Genomic DNA, 20,778 nt, shown 5'->3' with positions numbered 1-20,778 from the left:
CATGTTGTATTTATTGGAGTTATTGTGAAATATTGAATCGATTCTAATGAATTGCATCATACTGTACTCGATTCAAAGTTAAATAACAAGACCAAATTGGATTCTGATGAATCCAATTGTATTATATTCAGAGGTATTGTGAAGTATTGTACTGTAATAATACTGTACTCATTTCGAAGCTATTGTCAGATAATACTAAATTGTATTCTGGTGAATCAAATCGTGTTGTATTAGATTCACAGGTATTGTAAAATATTGAATCGTTTCCTGATGAATCGTATCGTGTGGAAGGCCCAGGTCTACAGCCTTAAAACTATGAGAGAAATCTAAACTTTTAGAAATATATTTATTCCACAAATATAGAAAAACCTTTATCACATTAAAATAAATAAATCTGTAAAACTTGACAGTTATTTCCATATGAAATGAATGAAAGTCTCTGGACGGCTTCATCATATTCTTAAGCAGATCAGGAGTTGTGTGTTTAGTGCTTTTTCGACTTTGTATTTTAATTTGTTTTAGCAAAAATTCACATGCCTAAAAACATTAACAGATAGAAACACCCTAATTTCACATGTTTTATATAAATATTTGTTTTATTTGACTCAACCTGAATTCAGTGTTCAGGTTTAAAGAGTCATTGTGATTCTCTAATTGTGTGAAATTTCACTTTCAGGTTTGCTGATGAACCAAATGAAAAGGAGAAGAAGGAGAATCAGCAGCCGAACGTTCCTCTCATCGAAACCGGCATCGCTCCCAGTCTCGGGTGAGGGAGGGAGGGATGGAGAGAGAGAGGGATGGAGGAATGGAGAGAGGGAGGGAGGGAGGGAGGGATGGAGAGAGGGAGGGATGGAGAGAGGGAGGGAGGGAGGGATGGAGAGAGGGATGGAGGAATGGAGAGAGGGAGGGATGGAGGGAGGGATGGAGAGAGGGAGGGAGGGATGGAGAGAGGGAGGGAGGGATGGAGAGAGGGAGGGAGGGAGGGAGGGAGGGAGGGAGGGAGGGAGGGAGTGAGGGAGGGAGTGAGGGAGGGAGTGAGTGAGTGAGTGAGTGAGGGAGTGAGGGAGTGAGTGAGGGAGGGAGTGAGTGAGGGAGGGAGGGAGTGAGTGAGGGAGGGAGAGAGGGATGGAGAGAGGGAGGGAGAGGGATGGGGAGGGGGGAGAGAGACTCTTAAGACCTTTGTGCATGGCACCTTATTGAGCTGTAACATTACTAGGGGGCGTGTGTGTGTGTGTGTGTGTGTGTGTGTGTGTGTGTGTGAGACAGAGATCGCTTGGCTGTCAGCAGCAGCTTCATGTCCGAGAGAGAGAGAAAGAGTGTGTGTGTGTGTGTGTGTGTGTGTGTGTGTGTCGCTGACAGGCCTGCTGCTCATGCCATTTGGTGGCACCAGGTGGTATTTGATAAAGAGGCTCAGGGCGAAGGTATAATTTCAGCACGAGTCGCCATCACCTCGCCTTCAATCACACTCACAACCGACAACTTCCCTAACTCCCTCACACACTCCCTCACTTCCTCCCTCACACACTCCCTCACTTCCTCCCTCTCTCTCACTCGCTCCCTCACCCACTCGCTCCCTTACTCCTTCACTTCCTCCCTAACATTCTGTCATTTGCTCATTTATTTATTTATTTGTTAACATATTCACACTTTTAGTGTGGCTTTTATTGATCCTTAGCGCAGTGATGTGTTTTCCAGCTGCACAATAAAACCTTTTCTTTGTGTGTGTGTTAAAAGATGGTGTAATGAATAGTGACAGAAAACATCTGGAGCTCGTCTTTACACCTAAGCACTCGTTTCTGATTGGCTGATGAATCTTTAAACAGTTTTAAATGTGATGTAAGCTTTGCCTGGGTTACTAATAAGCATTTAAGGCTGTGTGTGTGTCCTTGTTTCTCTGGCCTGTGTGATCACGGTGTTAAACATGGAGGAACATTTAACAAACAAAATGAACCCCATACAGTGTGAGAGACAGAGCATCACTTTATTTCCTGGTTTGTTTCATCTCTGTTGATGACTGAAGTTCTGGACGTTTCTATGAGGAGAGGCCGCTCCTGCTGTGTCTGAGTGATTAAACTCCTCCTGGGTGAATGTGAGGTTTAAATAGCCACCCAGATCCATCCAGGCGGCTCCCTGTCATTAATAACCTTAATGTCTCAGTCTTATTGCAGAGTATTTTAAAGTTGGTTCTATTTTCAGGACCTGTTCCACACCTCCATCTCTCTCTCTCTTTCTCTCTCTCTTTCTCTCTCTCTCTCTCTCTCTCTCTCTCTCTCTCTCTGTGTGTTCCTGTCTGCCCATGTCTCTCACCCTGGTCGTACCTCTCACCTCCGCAGGTTAAATTTCCAAGCAAATCCGACACTGAAATATTTATACCCTCCTCCATCGAGTTCCATCCTGACGAACATCTCACACACACTCCTGAGCGTTCCCAAGTTCTACGTTCAGGTGAGTGTGAGCCGTTTCAGCTGCTTATACACTACTCACAAAAAGTTAAGGATATTCAGCTTCCAAGTGAAATGTCAGGATGCACCTAAAATGCACTATAACCTTTACAGGTGAACTTAATTTGACCTTCTCTACACTTCTGAATGCACATGTCCAACTGTTCAGTGTTTCAGTACTTTTTGCAGAACTTGCTGTTCTCTAACAAGGTGCTTAACGGCAAAATTCACAACTGGTGTTTGATCCATGAATCGACCAATACATTTTCTGGTTCGGTTAGAATTGGTACTTAAACAGTCCTCTTCATCATGCTGTTCACATTTTGACATCATGAGACCAAGACCACACCTAACAACTGATCAACAGAACCTCACCATTGTGAGGCTTCAAACAGGATGTTCTCAGAGGGAAGTGGCCACTGAGCTTAGAGTGTCACAGAGTGTCATCAGCAGGTTGGGACAGAGATACAGAGAGACTGGGAGAGTCACAGAAAGGCATAGAAGTGGACGTCCTTTGACCACATCCCACGTTGATGACCGCTTCATTGTGAACAGTGCCCTGTGGAACCGGATGATGAATGCCACTCAAGTCCAGGCACATTTAAGGGAGGTGAGAGGAACCCAAGTGTCACGTCAGACCATTCCAAACCTTTTACATCAGCGAGCTAGACGACCTGCAAGGGTACCTGACTACACCACCAGACCAGGGAGCATTTACGCTGGACGAGGGACCAGTGGGCCTCAGTGCTGTTCTCTGATGAAAGTCGATTCATGTTGAGCAGAAATGATGGCCGCCAACGATGTTGGAGACGTCAAGGAGAGCGCTATGCATCAGCCACTGTTGTGGTGGTGTTACAGTCTGGGCAGGTGTGTCCACTCAATACAGAACTACATCTTGTGAATGGTACAGTGACAAGCCAATACTACCTGAATAACATCATTAATCCAGTCATTGTGCCCCTGCATGAACAACACGGGTCTAATCTTCATGGACGACAATGCTCCAGCTCATCGAGGTCGCATCGTTAGGTAACGGCTGCTGGAGGCTGGGGTACCTCAAATGGAGTGGCCTGCATTTTCTCCAGACCTGAATCCCATAGAAAACCTATAGGATCGGCCGAGTCGCCGTGTAGAGGCTCGTAACCCTGCACCCCAGAACCTCAATGACCTGAGGGCCGCCCTTCAAGAAGAGTGGAATGCATGAGACGTCGTTGTCAAGCTGTAATTGATGGTCAAGGGCACATGACAGATTATTGAGACGTTGAGATTTTTTGTTGTGGTATACCCACCACTGTTGTTGGCTTTTGTTTCAATAAATTGTTTGAGATGAGGAAATCACCATTGCAGCTTCTACTTAAATGCCCTACTTTCATGATATAATATCACTGTAGCGTGAACTTTTTACATCTTCCATAAATTTCACCCAAAAGCCAAATATCCTTAGCTTTTAGTGAGTAGTGTATGTATAACATATATATACACACACACACACACACTTTTCACTACATCTTTTCTAGTTTTTTTGACATAACAGATGTCATTGAGGAAAAACCTACAGGTAGTGAAAGATTTCACAGTTTATTTTTAACTGAAATATCCATGTTAACGTCTTTGTCCTTCCAGAATGCTTTAATTTCCCACGTTAAAATTCCTTTTTGAATAGAAAAGAAGATGCTTTACAATTCTCTATATTATATGATTATTAATGACACTACAGAATTAACGCTACAGTGGTGTAACATTACTGTGTCCAGTATATTAGTATAACGTAACTCTGGCAAGTGTGTTTGGTGACGGTACTCCCAGTGTGTTTGGTGACGGTACTCCCAGTGTGTTTATTAACTATACAATTCTAGCAAGTTTTATTTCTAGACAATTAAAGACTAAATTAAGAGTTCGGAGTACCCCAGTGTGTTTCTGTGATGTTTACATTAGAGTGCTCACACAGATCAGGAGAAATGTGTCCAGACTCTACCTATACACCTGCTGATAGACAAGCCACAGTGTAGTGCTGCCATTGACTGTTTTTTGGCCTGTTGCTATGGCAATACATCAGACAGCTGAAATCAGTGGCTAAAAAGTCAAACATGAATAAACTTCATTCTCTCTCTAGAGGAAACCGTCATATCTAGAGTCTGTAGAATTTTGTTATTAGCGACACTGTCATGTCTTTCCAATGATGCTTTTCCATTTTTATGCAGTCATTAGTGTGTACGAGATTTTATTGAAGGAAATATTAATATTAAGATAGATATATTCAGAACAGGTGTGTATCTATGAAAATATAAGTGTCATAAAGCTAAGTAGTATTCATGCAGTTTTCCGTCTGTTCTCATGGTGATGCTGTTGCACTTCTGAGCTCTGAGGCATGCTGGGAAAAGCAATCGCACGCAGCAATCTTGGCTGCATATGGAGCTCGGGTCCCAATTATTGTCTGTGAGACGCATAACAGCAGGTGTATGAAGGCAGATTACAACATACACACACACACACACACACACACACAGAGCTTGTCTACTGCTCTTTTGGCTGATACTTTGAACTTGTTTCTCTGCAGGTTCTTCACCTGATGAATAAGATGAACCTGCCGTGTCCGTTCGGACCCGTAACCACTCCTCCTCCGGTGGTAAGATCACAGACACGCGCCTTATCAACATCTGAAGAATTTTAACTTGGCAGAATGTTTCTTTTCCATGGTTTGGTACATTATCATGATATCATGCTGTAGCCGAACCTGTACAGTTTGGTACAACCTTTTATTATAATGAAATAATGATCCCAGATAAATCCCTAATAATCCCAGATTATCTGAATAATCCCAGTCAGATGAAATCATCTAAATACAAAGTAATCCCCATAAGATCAGTTAATCATCTTTCGTCAAACAAACATAATACCAATCAGATTAAATAATCCAAATCATCAAAATGATCCCAATTAGCTCAGGAATTGGTCAAAATAATCCCAGTCAATTTAAATAATCCCAATCAGAGGAAAGAACCCTACTCAACTCCAAATATCTGAAACAATCCTATTCAACTCCTATAAAGTCATCTCAATCAGCTCAAATAGCCTCAGTGGTGTTCAGAAAGTCCCAATCAGAAGACATAATCTCTATCAGATTAATTAATCCTAGAAATAATAACAATCATTTGGAATAATATCAACCAGCCCAGATTATATTTATTGTTTAAGATCAGATCTTAAATGAGGAAAATAATCCCAATACTCCCAATACATTTTATTCAGATTAAATAATCTAAAATAATGCCAGTAATCGGAAATAATCCGTCTGATTGAATAACCGAAAATAATGCCAGTAATCTGAAATAATCCGTCTGATTGAATAACCGAAAATAATGCCAGTAATCTGAAATAATCCCAGTCTGCTTGAATAACCGAAAATAATGCCAGTAATCTGAAATAATCCCAGTCTGATTGAATAACCGAAAATAATGCCAGTAATCTGAAATAATCCCAGTCTGATTGAATAGCTGAAAATGATGCCAGTAATCTGAAATAATCCCAGTCTGATTGAATAACTGAAAATGATGCCAGTAATCTGAAATAATTAGTCAGATTAAATAATCTAATATAATGCCAGTAATCTGAATTAATCCCAGTCAGATTAAATAATGTTTAATCTACAAATTTTAGGGAAATAATCAGGTTTGAAAGTTCAGGCTGTTATCCTTCCAGTTAAGAGTAAACAGAGCTCTTTCTGATCCAGTGGGAAGTTCATCATGTTTGTGTTCTGATCCGAGATGTGCTGGGTGTAACCGTGACCCTGACTTTGTAACGTCCAGATCTCTGCAGTGTTTTCCCAGCCATGACGACATCAGACATCATTGATATCAGAGAGGAAAAGGAATGAAACTTTCTCCCTCTGTGTTTTGATTTCAGTACACAATGCCTCACGATCCGTCGCCCCTCATGGTCCCTCCGCCCCCTACGTTACCCCCGGAGAACCCCCCACTGCCTGAGGGCACCAGCGATGAAGAGTCAGAATACGAGAGTGGAGATGATGAAGACAAAGAGAGGTCTGGCACAAACCTTCTCATTTAATCATGAAGAAATCCGCTGTTAAATACGTAGCTACGTGGCCACACTGTGTACAGTGGGCGGGGCTAACTGCTAGAAGCACTTTTCTTGCATAACGAATCGCCCAGCTCAGGTCACTCGCCCCACCCACATGGCTTTTTATCAAAACTGTTTACACACCAAAGCTGACTTGTTAAGTAAAAGTTTATGTAGCTAGTGATGGCTAACCTAGTGAGTTAATGCTAATCTAGCGATTCAGAGCTAAACTAGCAATTGAAAGCTAAACTAATGAGTAGAAGCTAAAACAGCCTGTGAATGTTAACAAGTAAGAAGTGTAACCTAGCAAGTGCAGAGTAAAACAGAGGGCTGTCACTCAACCATGCTCATTAGAATATTAAGCCCCGCCCATTCATAGTAAATTCAGCTAGTGTTTGAGCAGCATTTCCTTTGCAGCTAAGATTGGCATTAACATGTGTGTATGATTTACATTGTTTGATGTGTGCTCCCTCTGCAGGATGATCAGAATGATGGGGCTCATTAACCAGCCATGCAAACGACCTCTGAGAACAAAGATGGCCGCCACGAGGAAGAAACCCAAGCTTAAGGACCTGCTGTTTACCCCGAAACCTGAACCGCACAGGTACCCAAAAACTGAGTGCTCAGTTATCTTGGCTGAGTATGATGCTGCCACATCGTTCACAGTGTTCAGAGCACTTTGTGACTTGGTTTAATTAATTAAGTGACTTCTGATTGGTTCATCACAGTTAATTAAGGGGTTTCACATCAACAGGGTGAATATTTATGCAATCAACGTAAACTATTCTAATTTCCTCCTACTTTCTTATTCTGGGATATTTTGTTGACTCCTGAAATTAAATCCCGATCAGATCCGTTTCAGTTCCAGGTTGCAACAAGTGTAGAAAAGATCAGGGTGAAATACTTACCCAGGGCATCTTATGGTGTAGTGCACGATTCGAGACGAAGCCCATAACTAAGTGCAGTGTGTAAACTCTCACCTGGTGCTCGCTCCAGGGCCACAAGCATCACCTGAGAGAGCTGTTAAAGCCCTGGAGACGATTCAGAGTTAAAATAAAGGTGTAATGTATTCTGCACTAGCGTTTCAGGTCCCGCTCTGAGGCCCTCCGACGTGTTCGAGCAGCCGCTCCATCTCGGACCCAAGAAAATCGAGTTCCACATCCCGGCTGAGACGAGTGTGAGAGCGGAGGAGGAGGAAGAGGAAGAAGAGGAGGAAGAGACACGGGAGGAAGCAGCAGGTGATGTACAGCACACTTCACAGGATGGTACACTCGTTATTGTTATTAATGTCGTTCAGATTATTTTCTGCTCTCTATGTAGGTAGCTCCGCCCCCTTTTAGTAATAGCATGAAATGCATTTATTTAAATATTTTTATATATGGTAACATTTTTTCTTTTCTTTTTTTTATGTAAGTCGAATCCTTCTCTCAGATCCGCGAACAATATTTAAAATGACCTTTTTTCTACATTTAAAATCAATTAAAATTATTTTCTGTTGTTTGTATTTATTTTTTTGCTTGTTTACTTACCTTTTTAAAAAACATTCCTCTTCACTATTTTTTTTCAAACTGCATTTTTTTTGCTAATTTATTTTTAAAATACTTTTTTTATATATTTTATTAATTGTACATTTCTCTTTTGTTTCTTTATATTATTTTCCCAAGCTTCTAATTTATTAACATTATAATCATGTTTCTTGTTTGCTATTATTAATTGTGTTTTTAATATATTTGTTTTATTTATGATATAAATCTTTAATTCTTTTTTTAACCCTTGGATTAGTGGAGAGTAACTTTTATTTCGTCCTAGATGTATTTTTATAATTTTATATTTAAAATAATATACATTGCTCATTTAAATAATATGTTTAATAAACCTTTTAGTTCATGATGGTGAAATATTTATTTATTTGTTTATTTTTTATTATTATTTTCTTTTTTTGTTTACAAATCTAATTTTTTTGCTTTAGTTTTGGTGTTTTTTTTATTATTTTAAATTTGTTTTAAAATCAGTTTTTCTTTTTTTATTATTAATTATTTATTATTAATTAGTTTATTATTATTATTTTTTTTTTTAAATTTTAAAATTTAAAATTTTGTTTAAAAAACAATTTTGCTTTCTTTTCCTTAATTTTGGGGTTTATGTATTTATTGTTTAAATGATTATCTATTGTAGTTAAATATAACACATGTTGATTATAATATTATTTTATGAGTTATATATTATAAATGTGTGTTTTAATATTTAAAAGTGTGTGTGTGTGTAAAGTTACAGTATATCTTCTGATTATTGGATCATTTGTCAACTGAGCTGTGGGAAAGAAAGCTGTGTGTGTTGGATGAAGAAGATTTTAACCACACACACAGTGTAAGGAGGATAAAGTGAGTCAGGGAGTTGTTTCCGTTCTTCTCGTTTTGGACAGATAAACAGCAGCGTTTGAGAAGAAGAGGATAAGACTTGGGATAATTTGGATCGTGAGAGAAAGAAAGAAAAGCTGCAATGCAATTCTCTCAGGAGGAATTTATCACTGCAGACTTTGGCTTTCTGCTCCAGCACACACACCCAAAGGGGGAGAGAGAGAGAGTAGATCTGTATGACAAGTTTCTCTGGGATTTGTACCGGGCCGCTGCTCTTCATAATTTCTCATTGTCTTTTTTTTTTTTGTTTGTTTTTTTTTGGAGCATGTGACGGCACATATCACACACACACAGACACACACACACACACACACTAAAGAGATTTAACTGGAGTGAAAGCTGCTTGTTTTACTGGCCCGTCTTCTTCGCCGGTTGTTTTCTCAGACATGTTTGGGATAACGGTGTAAATATTCATCAGCTCATGTCGCCACGCCGGTGTGAACATTTACGACACGACGCCACACGCCTTGAGAGAACACCGTGTATCTGCATAGATCTGTGTGTGTGTGTGTGTGTGTGTGTGAAGCCTGATTCCACCCTGCTCCTCCTTTTTTTTACTGCTGTTTATTATTATTTTATGTTTTTGGAGGTGAAGGGGGCGTGGTTTCACCGAATGCATCTTTTTATAACATTACTCTTATTGATTCATTTAAATATTCATATCTTTTTTAAAATTACTATTCTTTTTTTTTATCATGGATATTTTATTTTATATATTTAAGCACTATATTTATGAAAACTCAAAAAAAAACATTTAAAATTTAGCTCATTTATCTATCGTCTGGAGAATCTTCATTGTCAGTTTTTTCCCTCATTATTCTTTCTTCTGCATTTCTTCTAGTATTATCATTGTTTAATTTTTTTTGTAATTGAATTTCATTTTATTAATTTTTTTATTTATTTAATCGAAATGAAAATTTTTCATATTGCCTTTTTTAATCTTCTAATTGACCTGCAAAATCTTCAGCTATGTTTACAAATTTTAAATTATTACTATTTTTTCTTCATTTTAAATATGTATAATGTATGTTTATTTTCTCCCTTTATATGTCTCAGATTGGTGGGAAAATATTTGCTTTTTTTTTTTTTTTTACATTTCTGTTGCAGTGAAGGAGGTGTGGCCTTTGTGTGTCAGTTTTAGTGAAGGAGGCGTGGCCTTTGTGTGCCCTTCTCAGTGAAGGAGGCATGGCCTCTGTGTGTCAGGGAAGGAGGTGTGGCCTCTGTGTGTCAGGGAGGGAGGTGTGGCCTCTGTGTGTCAGGGAAGGAGGTGTGGCCTCTGTGTGTCAGATTCAGTGGAGTCGTGGCCTCTGTGTGTCAGATTCAGTGGAGTCGTGGCCTCTGTGTGTCAGATTCAGTGGAGTCGTGGCCTCTGTGTGTCAGTTTCAGTGAAGGAGGTGCGGCCTCTGTGTGTCAGTTTCAGTGAAGGAGGTGCGGCCTCTGTGTGTCAGTTTCGGTGGAGTCGTGGCCTCTGTGTGTCAGATTCAGTGGAGTCGTGGCCTCTGTGTGTCAGTTTCGGTGAAGGAGGTGCGGCCTCTGTGTGTCAGTTTCGGTGGAGTCGTGGCCTCTGTGTGTCAGATTCAGTGGAGTCGTGGCCTCTGTGTGTCAGTTTCGGTGAAGGAGGTGCGGCCTCTGTGTGTCAGTTTCGGTGAAGGAGGTGCGGCCTCTGTGTGTCAGTTTCGGTGAAGGAGGTGCGGCCTCTGTGTGTCAGTTTCGGTGAAGGAGGTGCGGCCTCTGTGTGTCAGTTTCGGTGAAGGAGGTGCGGCCTCTGTGTGTCAGTTTCGGTGAAGGAGGTGCGGCCTCTGTCGTCAGTTTCGGTGAAGGAGGTGCGGCCTCTGTGCGTCAGTTTCGGTGAAGGAGGTGCGGCCTCTGTGCGTCAGTTTCGGTGAAGGAGGTGCGGCCTCTGTGCGTCAGTTTCGGTGAAGGAGGTGCGGCCTCTGTGCGTCAGTTTCGGTGAAGGAGGTGCGGCCTCTGTGCGTCAGTTTCGGTGAAGGAGGTGCGGCCTCTGTGCGTCAGTTTCGGTGAAGGAGGTGCGGCCTCTGTGCGTCAGTTTCGGTGAAGGAGGTGCGGCCTCTGTGCGTCAGTTTCGGTGAAGGAGGTGCGGCCTCTGTGCGTCAGTTTCGGTGAAGGAGGTGCGGCCTCTGTGCGTCAGTTTCGGTGAAGGAGGTGCGGCCTCTGTGCGTCAGTTTCGGTGAAGGAGGTGCGGCCTCTGTGCGTCAGTTTCGGTGAAGGAGGTGCGGCCTCTGTGCGTCAGTTTCGGTGAAGGAGGTGCGGCCTCTGTGCGTCAGTTTCGGTGAAGGAGGTGCGGCCTCTGTGCGTCAGTTTCGGTGAAGGAGGTGCGGCCTCTGTGCGTCAGTTTCGGTGAAGGAGGTGCGGCCTCTGTGCGTCAGTTTCGGTGAAGGAGGTGCGGCCTCTGTGCGTCAGTTTCGGTGAAGGAGGTGCGGCCTCTGTGCGTCAGTTTCGGTGAAGGAGGTGCGGCCTCTGTGTGTCAGTTTCGGTGAAGGAGGTGCGGCCTCTGTGTGTCAGTTTCGGTGAAGGAGGTGCGGCCTCTGTGTGTCAGTTTCGGTGAAGGAGGTGCGGCCTCTGTGTGTCAGTTTCGGTGAAGGAGGTGCGGCCTCTGTGTGTCAGTTTCGGTGAAGGAGGTGCGGCCTCTGTGTGTCAGTTTCGGTGAAGGAGGTGCGGCCTCTGTGTGTCAGTTTCGGTGAAGGAGGTGCGGCCTCTGTGTGTCAGTTTCGGTGAAGGAGGTGCGGCCTCTGTGTGTCAGTTTCGGTGAAGGAGGTGCGGCCTCTGTGTGTCAGTTTCGGTGAAGGAGGTGCGGCCTCTGTGTGTCAGTTTCGGTGAAGGAGGTGCGGCCTCTGTGTGTCAGTTTCGGTGAAGGAGGTGCGGCCTCTGTGTGTCAGTTTCGGTGAAGGAGGTGCGGCCTCTGTGTGTCAGATTCGGTGAAGGAGGTGCGGCCTCTGTGTGTCAGTTTCGGTGAAGGAGGTGCGGCCTCTGTGTGTCAGTTTCGGTGAAGGAGGTGCGGCCTCTGTGTGTCAGTTTCGGTGAAGGAGGTGCGGCCTCTGTGTGTCAGATTCGGTGAAGGAGGTGCGGCCTCTGTGTGTCAGATTCGGTGAAGGAGGTGCGGCCTCTGTGTGTCAGATTCGGTGAAGGAGGTGCGGCCTCTGTGTGTCAGTTTCGGTGAAGGAGGTGCGGCCTCTGTGTGTCAGTTTCGGTGAAGGAGGTGCGGCCTCTGTGTGTCAGTTTCGGTGAAGGAGGTGCGGCCTCTGTGTGTCAGTTTCGGTGAAGGAGGTGCGGCCTCTGTGTGTCAGTTTCGGTGAAGGAGGTGCGGCCTCTGTGTGTCAGTTTCGGTGAAGGAGGTGCGGCCTCTGTGTGTCAGTTTCGGTGAAGGAGGTGCGGCCTCTGTGTGTCAGTTTCGGTGAAGGAGGTGCGGCCTCTGTGTGTCAGTTTCGGTGAAGGAGGTGCGGCCTCTGTGTGTCAGATTCGGTGAAGGAGGTGCGGCCTCTGTGTGTCAGTTTCGGTGAAGGAGGTGCGGCCTCTGTGTGTCAGTTTCGGTGAAGGAGGTGCGGCCTCTGTGTGTCAGATTCGGTGAAGGAGGTGCGGCCTCTGTGTGTCAGATTCGGTGAAGGAGGTGCGGCCTCTGTGTGTCAGATTCGGTGAAGGAGGTGCGGCCTCTGTGTGTCAATGAAGGAGGTGTGCCTTCTGTGTGTCAGTTTCTAGTGAAGGAGGTGTGGTCTCTGTGTCAGTTTCTAGTGAAGGAGGTGTGGTCTCTGTGTCAGTTTCACTGAGAGTGGTGTGGCCTCTGTATCAGTTTCTTGGAAGGAGGCGTGGCCTCTTGGTGTCAGTCTCAATGCTCGAGGTGTGGCCTGTTTTTCTAAATTAAATTTTCTAACGCTACCAGTTTTAATTGGCATTTATAAGCAGATTCATTTCTCTGTTTGGAGTCATAATTGCTTCTCTCTCTCACTCTGTCACAGACTTAGTGGAGCAGGAAGCAGGAGGGTCGGGATTTGGGAAGCTGTATCCCAGCACACAGAGCTGCAGAGAGGAGGAGAGTGGAGAGAAAGAGGATGAAATCCCCTCTGAGTTCATCTCCAGGAGAGAGCTGGAGAAAGGCCGACTCTCCAGAGACGGTACACACACACACACACACACACACACATGCTTTGTGTAATATTAATTGTCATTATGAGGCGTCACTATCAATATCCATGCTAATATTCTATAAATTAATAATTTCATTTAAACAGAAACTGTTGTGGCAGGGAAACTACATGTTAATGGAGCTTTTGTGTAGTAAGGTGTGTAATTGTGTGTGTGTGTGTGTGTGTCAGAGATGAAGAGGATATCTGTGTTTAAGAACTACGAACCCGGAGAACCGACATGCAGGCTTTATGTGAAGAACATCGCCAAACAAGTGGAAGAAAAAGTGAGTAGTGTGGGGAAATAAATAAATGAACGAATGAATTCTGGATTCTGATTGGTCAGATGATGTTGATTTGATTTTTAAACGAATCACAGGGTTGTGTCAATGTGCTCCAGAGAAACAGATTAAAAACCTGTAGAATTTCTGATGTGATGAAGTAAGGAGATGTTTATGGAAGGGGTCTCCAGTGTCAGAGCATTTTAACAGTCAGAGCTAAAGCTGTAATTTTTCTGCTGCACATGGGGATGATCTGATTAACAGTAATACAGCACTCGAGTGTTTTTCTTCTTCCCCAGGATCTGAAGTATATCTACAGCAGGTACATCGATACCTCATCAGAGGATGAGAGAAACAGGTCAGCTCAATTATTACTGTCCACTGCAGATATAATTTTGTAGACCAAGATTCTTCAGCTAAAATATAGAAAGGTCCTGCTATACCATATTTGTTTCTTTAGCCACCAAGACTTGACTAATCCCCTCTGACTCTTGCAGACAGCTTGACTAATCCCCTCTGACTCTTGCAGACAGCTTGACTAATCCCCTCTGACTCTTGCAGACAGCTTGACTAATCCTACTCACTGTCACAGAAGGATTGACTAATCCTACTCATTACCAAAGACAGGTTGACTAACCCCTTTCATTACCAGACATCTTGACTCATCCCTCTGACTCTGACAGACATCTTGACTCATCCCTCTCATGATCACAGACATCTTGACTAATCCCTCCCATAGTGTTCATCCATTCTTTTGTTATAAGTTCTGTGATATATAGAGTTTTTTTATTAATTATGTTTTATTTGTATTTTGGATTAGGGATAGGGATTAAAATAATAAAACATTAACATATTGTATTTATGTCTATATTATCTTTTAATAAATATAGCTCTGGAAATCCAGGCATTGATGTATGAATGCTGTATTGTACTGTGTGTGTGTGTGTGTGTGTGTGTGTGTGTGTGTGTGTGTGTGTGTGTGTGTGTGTAGGTTTGATATTGTTTTAATGAAGGAGGGAAGAATGAAAGGTCAAGCCTTCATTGGGCTCCCCAGTGAGAAAAGTGCAGAGAAGGCCTTGAGGGACACGAATGGCTACGTCCTACACGACAAGCCCCTAGTGGTTGTATCCTTCACTCGCTGGCGTCACGTCACGTCGCTCACTTTCACTTCTCCGTGCCGTGAAAATGTCAGTCGATCAGCACCGAGCGATTTCTCTGAAGCCTGGTGTCATTTGTGTGTTTTAAAGGAACGAGTACGGGGTTTGAATGTCAATTGTGTCTTCATACGGAGTGAATTTTAATCAGTAAGGTTTCACTCTTTAATCCAAGGCACAAGTTCATGCTCTGTGTTTTAGACTTAACTCAGAACTCCAGCAATTTGCTCGATCGGCGAAACCCAAACAGGACACGGCGGATTCCAAGACCGGAGCCAAAAAACACTGAGAGGGTAAGCAATAACAGTCTTAAAAAATGTAGCATTTATAAATAATAATTGTAAAAATGTGTAGGTGAACAAGTAATACCAGGGGGTGGGGCTAAAGTAATGGTTTAGAGAACTGAGTGTGTGTGGCCAGTTGGTGTCAAGTGGACAGTTAGACAGAGATAAGAGTCTAAGTAGATACACTATATTGCCAAAAGTATTCGCTCACCTGCCTTGACTCGCATATGAACTTAAGTGACATCCCATTCCTAATCCATAGGGTTCAATATGACGTCGGTCCACCCTTTGCAGCTATAACAGCTTCAACTCTTCTGGGAAGGCTGTCCACAAGGTTTAGGAGTGTGTTTATGGGAATTTTTGACCATTCTTCCAGAAGCGCATTTGTGAGGTCACACACTGATGTTGGACGAGAAGGCCTGGCTCTCAGTCTCCGCTCTAATTCATCCCAAAGGTGTTCTATCGGGTTGAGGTCAGGACTCTGTGCAGGCCAGTCAAGTTCATCCACACCAGACTCTGTCATCCATGTCTTTATGGACCTTGCTTTGTGCACTGGTGTGCAGTCATGTTGGAAGAGGACACAATGCAGTCAGACAAGTACCGTTCTCCTGGCAACCGCCAAACCCAGACTCGTCCATCAGATTGCCAGATGGAGAAGCGCGATTCGTCACTCCAGAGAACGCGTCTCCACTGCTCTAGAGTCCAGTGGCGGCGTGCTTTACACCACTGCATCCGACGCTTTGCATTGCACTTGGTGATGTATGGCTTGGATGCAGCTGCTCGGCCATGGAAACCCATTCCATGAAGCTCTCTGCGCACTGTTCTTGAGCTAATCTGAAGGCCACATGAAGTTTGGAGGTCTGTAGTGATTGACTCTGCAGAAAGTTGGCGACCTCTTCACACTATGCGCCTCAGCATCCGCTGACCCCGCTCCGTCAGTTTACGTGGCCTACCACTTCGTGGCTGAGTTGCTGTCGTTCCCAAACACTTCCACGTTCTTATAATACAGCTGACAGTTGACTGTGGAATATTTAGGAGCGAGGAAATTTCACGACTGGATTTGTTGCACAGGTGGCATCCTATCACAGTTCCACGCTGGAATTCACTGAGCTCCTGAGAGCGACCCATTCTTTCACAAATGTTTGTAAAAACAGTCTGCATGCCTAGGTGCTTGATTTTATACACCTGTGGCCATGGAAGTGATTGGAACACCTGATTCTGATTATTTGGATGGGTGAGCGAATACTTTTGGCAATATAGTGTATGTACAGAGAGTTAAAGGGGTGGGGTCAAGTGTGCACCAACAGAAAGCTAAGGGGTGAAGCTAGCTTTACAACTAGAGAAAGATAAGTGGGTGTAGCTAAGTGAGCAGCTAGAGACAGTTGATTGGTGAGGCCAATTAGACAACTATAGAGAGCTGAAGGGGGTGGAGTCAAGAGTATGACTGTAGAGACATGAGGGCTGTGGCATAGGAAGTAGCTACAGTGGGTGGGGTCAAATAGAGAGAGCTAAAAGTGGGTGGGGCCAAAAGGAGAGTGAGCTGGATGTGGGTGGGGCCTAAAAGGAGAGTGAGCTGAAAGTGGGTGGGGCCAAAAGGAGAGTGAGCTGGATGTGGGTGGGGCCAAAAAGGAGAGTGAGCTGAAAGTGGGTGGGGCCAAGTAGAGAGAGCTGAAAGTGGGTGGTGCCTAAAGGAGAGGGAGCTGAAAGTGGATGAGGCCTAAAGGGGAGAGCACTAAAAGTGGGTAGGGCATAAATAGGAGAGAGCTAAAAGTAGGTGGGACTTAAAGGGGAGAGTGCTAAAAGTGGGTGGGGCATAAATGGGAGCGAGCATACAGTAGGTGGGGCCAAGGACAGAGAGCTTAAAAGTGGGTGGGACTAATTAGAGAGCGCTAAAATTGGGCCTAGTAGAGAGAGAGAGAGAGAAAAATGTAGATTTTATGTTCTCAGAATCTTTTAAACACACAACATGTGTAAAGAATTCTGAATGTATATTATGGTGTAGAACTGAGATGGACATTAAAGGAATGTTTAAAAGTGTTCCAGTTTTCTAAACCCAGAGTTAAATGCGTGTTTGTCCTTGTTGAAGATGTTGAAGTGACGTCAGTCTCGACCCTGCAGCACACTGTGTGTATCCTTAACCCTGCATATCCTTTCACAGACTCACTCTGAACAGTATTATTACATCATCATGTAGCCACGCTGATCAAGGTCTGTGTTGTTTTTTGAGCTCCACGCTCTCTCACTTGTGATTTCAGCTCCCAGGTGAAGAAGCTCCTCCTCCTCCTCAACATCTTCATGAGAAGTTCCTCAGTTCCTCTCTCAGTCCAATCTACACTCATCATTACTGTGTGTCTTTAATGGAACGTGATGAAAAGAAATAAAAAAGTATTTCATATCACTGCTTATAAATAAGTATTTCATGGTGTGTTTGATTTTCTCTCTCTCACACACACACACACACACACACACACACACACACACACAGGGGTACTACATATTCGTGTTGTTTTCGTGTTCCAGCTCTCTTCTATGAACAGTATCTCATAGATTCTAATCTATATGTCTGTCTGTTTGTGTCTATCTTCATCTGTTTTTCTGTCTCTGTACCTACAAACTGCCTGCCTGTCCGATCTACTTGTAGTCTAATCTACTTATTTGTATATCTAATGTGCCTGCATGTCTTTCTGTCTAATCAACTTGTCTATGTGAATTTTTCCTCTCTCAGTCTGTCTAATCTACATGTCTGTCTAATTTACCCATCTTTATATCTAATCTGTCTAATCTACCTGTCTGACTGCATTTTTGCTTATCTTGGTCTGTCTAATCTAAATCTCTAATATGTTTATTCTGCTTGTCTAATCTACCCATTTGTATATCTAATCTGCCTGCATGTCATTCAGTCTAATCAACTTGTCTGTGAATTTTGCCTGTCTAATCTACCTGTATGCGTTTCCTCATTTTCATCTCCCTAATTTGCTCAGTCAATCTGTCTAATCATCCTGTCTGTCTGTCTAATCTAACAGTCTGTGCAACTCTATCTGATTGTATCTCATTGTTTTTGCCTGTCACTCTCTACATTTTATTTTTCTTCATACTCTGCCTTTCTATGCATTTTTGTCTAATCTACCTTTCTGTCACTATTTGCAAGTCTAATCTGCTTGTCTTACCTAACTGTCTTAACTATCTAATCTGTCTATCTCAATCTACTTGTCAATACTTCTTATTTATCCATCTGTCTTACTCTGTAGGTCTGTCTAATCTACCTGTCTGTCTCTCTGTCTACATTTTTTCTGTTTTTGTTTGTCAAATCTATCTGTTAGTCCAACAAATCCACCTTCCTGTCTGCCTGTTCATTTTATATTTCTGTCTGTACCTGGCTGTCTGATCTACTTTTCAGTCTACATGTCAGTCTGTTTTACCCAATCTACCTGTCAGCCCATCATATCTGTCTGTCTGTCTGTCAATCCCACTGGTGTGTGTTTTGGGGCTGAATGTTTTATTTTGGATCTGGTAGTAAGAAGTCGGATTGTGTGAGGGGTGTGATGCTGATGTTTCTCTCTCCATCTCTGTGTGTGTGTGTGTGTGTGTGTGTGTGTGTGTGTGTGTGTGTGTGTGTGTGTGTGTGTGTGTGTGTGTGAGATCGTGGACTGATGGAGATGAGTTTTTAATGGGGACTAAATTTAGAAAGTCAGCTATCCGGCCGCCATTTCAGCAACTCTGCAACAGATGGTGGTGTCAGTACAGTTACAGTCCTGACATAACACACACACACACAAGGAGAAGTAATGCACTGCTGAGGAGCTGGATTTGAGGCGACCCTGCAGCACCTCTGTGGGAGGCTGTGCTGCTCTGCTGCTCTGTGCTTGGACCTCTCGCTTTCCTGGTCTCAGTCTGATCTCAGCATTTTCAGAGCAATAAGAACATGCTGCACTTGGAAGGTGTTTATAACCTACTTCATAAACACTGCTATCTTTAATAAAGTCAATACACAAGAGGTAAAAGGAAAATGGCTTCCTGTCTAATCTACTAATCTTAGTCTGTCTGTCTAACCCACCTGTGTGCCTGTCCATCTGATGTAGATTAGACAGTCAGACATGTATATTACAGAGACAGGTAGAGTAGATGGACTGACAGGACTTAGGTGTGTCCGTCTACGTGTCTGTGTAATGTACATGTCTGACTGTCTAATCTACCCATCTGTTTAATCCATGTTTGTCCATCTGCCGTGTTTGTATCTACCCCTCTAATTTACCTCTTTATCTATCTAATCCATGTGTCTGTCTATATAATTTGTCTGTTCAGTCTACTTTTCTATCCATCTAATCTACCCGTCTGTCTTTCTCCACATCTAATCTACTGGACTGTCTTTGTAATACAAATTCCTGTCTGTCTAATTTACATGTCTAATCTGTTAATCCTAATCTGTCTAATCTACCTGTACATTTAATCAATATTTGTCCATCTAATACAAGTGTCAGGCTAATCCATGTGTCCTACCATCTAATCTACATGTCTGTCCAGTCTACATTTCTGTCCATCTAATCCACCTGTCTAATCCATGTGTCTGTCTATATACCTTACAAGTCTGTTCAATCTACCTTTCTTTCCATCTAATCTACCTGTCTGTCTTTGTAATATAAATTCCTGTCTAGGTGTCTGTCAGTCTAATCCATTGTCCTACCATCTGATCTAAATGTCTACATTTCTGTCCATCTAATCTACCTTTCTCTCTAATCTATCTCTCTATACTGGTCTGTTTAATGTACATACCTGTCTATTCGGTTTATCTTATCTGCCTGTGTGCCTGTCCGTCTAATCTAGTCTGTCTTTGTTTATCTGTCTAATAAATCTGTGTGTCTGGAAGCCCTAGAACTTTTATTTTCCCTTTAATCTGTGTTGTGGAAATGTAGGAATCATTATTATTTCTGATTAAATATTTGCTACTATTCCTTGTTCCAATTCTAGTCCGATCTAGTGTAAATACTCGGACCCTGGCGACCCCGTCCTTCTTTTCCCCTTCAGTCAACTGCCTTTTATGCTTTTGACTTGATTTGTTTTTTCTTCTAAACTGACAAAAACGATCCTAAAATAGCACTAAAACAGGAAGTAGCTAAGCACAGCAAAACCTGGGTGTTGATTAGCATGTGAGAACGTCGGAAAGTTTCATTCCATCGGATCCTTTATTAATTGTCATCTGGAAATTCGTAGCCCCTCATCCTGACAGACATAATTGCTTTCCTCCACCAGATTTCTCCTCCCAGTGAGCAGATTGTGGTTTCCAAAGCACCCAGTCCTGTCAGCTAGCGTCTGTGCTCCAGATCTGGGACGGAACAGGAGCTTGGGGGACGTGATCAGCAGATGCGACCACGTCGGGGTACAAAACACTATAAACGCTCGTGACACAGTCGTTCAGGAAAACGAGCTGTCTGGAAGAGCCATGTGTTCCTCCTGTTCCTCACGCTGCTCACTGCATTGTTCTGAAGCTGTGTGTGCTGCGCGTCATCATGGGTACTGCTGTGAGTCACTGACGACACCACCACTGTGGAACAGACAGGAAGAACATCCTTTACACCATCCAGAAGCAGAAGAAATTTACACTCGGTACCGTAAAGTCAACACCTCTTTACAGAACTCTGAGACACCATCTTGTCATACACAATCTGTCTAATCTACCTGTCTACCATCTAATCAACCCCTCTGACTATTTTTCAAATCTTTGTATCTGTCTGTCTAATCTGCATGTCTGTTCATTTAATTTACCTGTCTGTAAGTCAGTAATTCCCTCCATACTCACCACTAAGCTGGAGATCCTGGGCTTTAGCCCATCCCTGTGTCAGTGGATCTCCAACTTCCTGCGTGACAGACCTCAGGCAGTACGGGTGGGCAACCATGTCTCACCCTCACTCACCCTCAGCACTGGTGCACCCCCCAGGGTTGTGTTCTGAGCCCCCTGCTGTACTCACTGTACACCTTTGACTGTGTGGCCAC

At 43.2% G+C, this 20,778-nt stretch overlaps 1 protein-coding gene across 5 annotated transcripts in view; it reads left to right on the top strand.

The window, feature by feature from the left end:
• Positions 1-17,185, top strand: part of rnpc3 (RNA-binding region (RNP1, RRM) containing 3) — a 19,779-nt gene extending 2,594 nt beyond the window's left edge. The window contains exons 5-17 of one of the 5 annotated variants that reach the window (XM_058398463.1): positions 677-766; positions 2,334-2,445; positions 4,999-5,067; positions 6,345-6,481; positions 6,997-7,122; positions 7,599-7,756; positions 12,907-13,062; positions 13,264-13,358; positions 13,652-13,710; positions 14,344-14,476; positions 14,727-14,799; positions 16,877-16,914; positions 17,046-17,185. In XM_058398463.1, coding sequence (XP_058254446.1) covers positions 677-766; positions 2,334-2,445; positions 4,999-5,067; positions 6,345-6,481; positions 6,997-7,122; positions 7,599-7,756; positions 12,907-13,062; positions 13,264-13,358; positions 13,652-13,710; positions 14,344-14,476; positions 14,727-14,795 — 1,204 coding nt within the window. In that variant the 3' untranslated portion in view covers positions 14,796-14,799; positions 16,877-16,914; positions 17,046-17,185. Of the gene's footprint in view, positions 1-676; positions 767-2,333; positions 2,446-4,998; positions 5,068-6,344; positions 6,482-6,996; positions 7,123-7,598; positions 7,757-12,906; positions 13,063-13,263; positions 13,359-13,651; positions 13,711-14,343; positions 14,477-14,726; positions 14,800-15,052; positions 15,569-16,876 lie in introns of those variants that run through there. The other 4 variants (XM_058398453.1, XM_058398435.1, XM_058398444.1 and 1 more) reach the window with 4 other exon arrangements.
• Positions 17,186-20,778: the final 3,593 nt, after the last annotated feature.

Source organism: Hemibagrus wyckioides, linkage group LG01 (genome assembly GCF_019097595.1).
Source record: "Hemibagrus wyckioides isolate EC202008001 linkage group LG01, SWU_Hwy_1.0, whole genome shotgun sequence".
In the NCBI taxonomy this organism is placed as follows: Eukaryota; Metazoa; Chordata; class Actinopteri; order Siluriformes; family Bagridae; genus Hemibagrus; species Hemibagrus wyckioides.
Note: the sequence above shows the minus strand (reverse complement) of the source record. Positions and strands in the feature narration are given on the sequence as shown.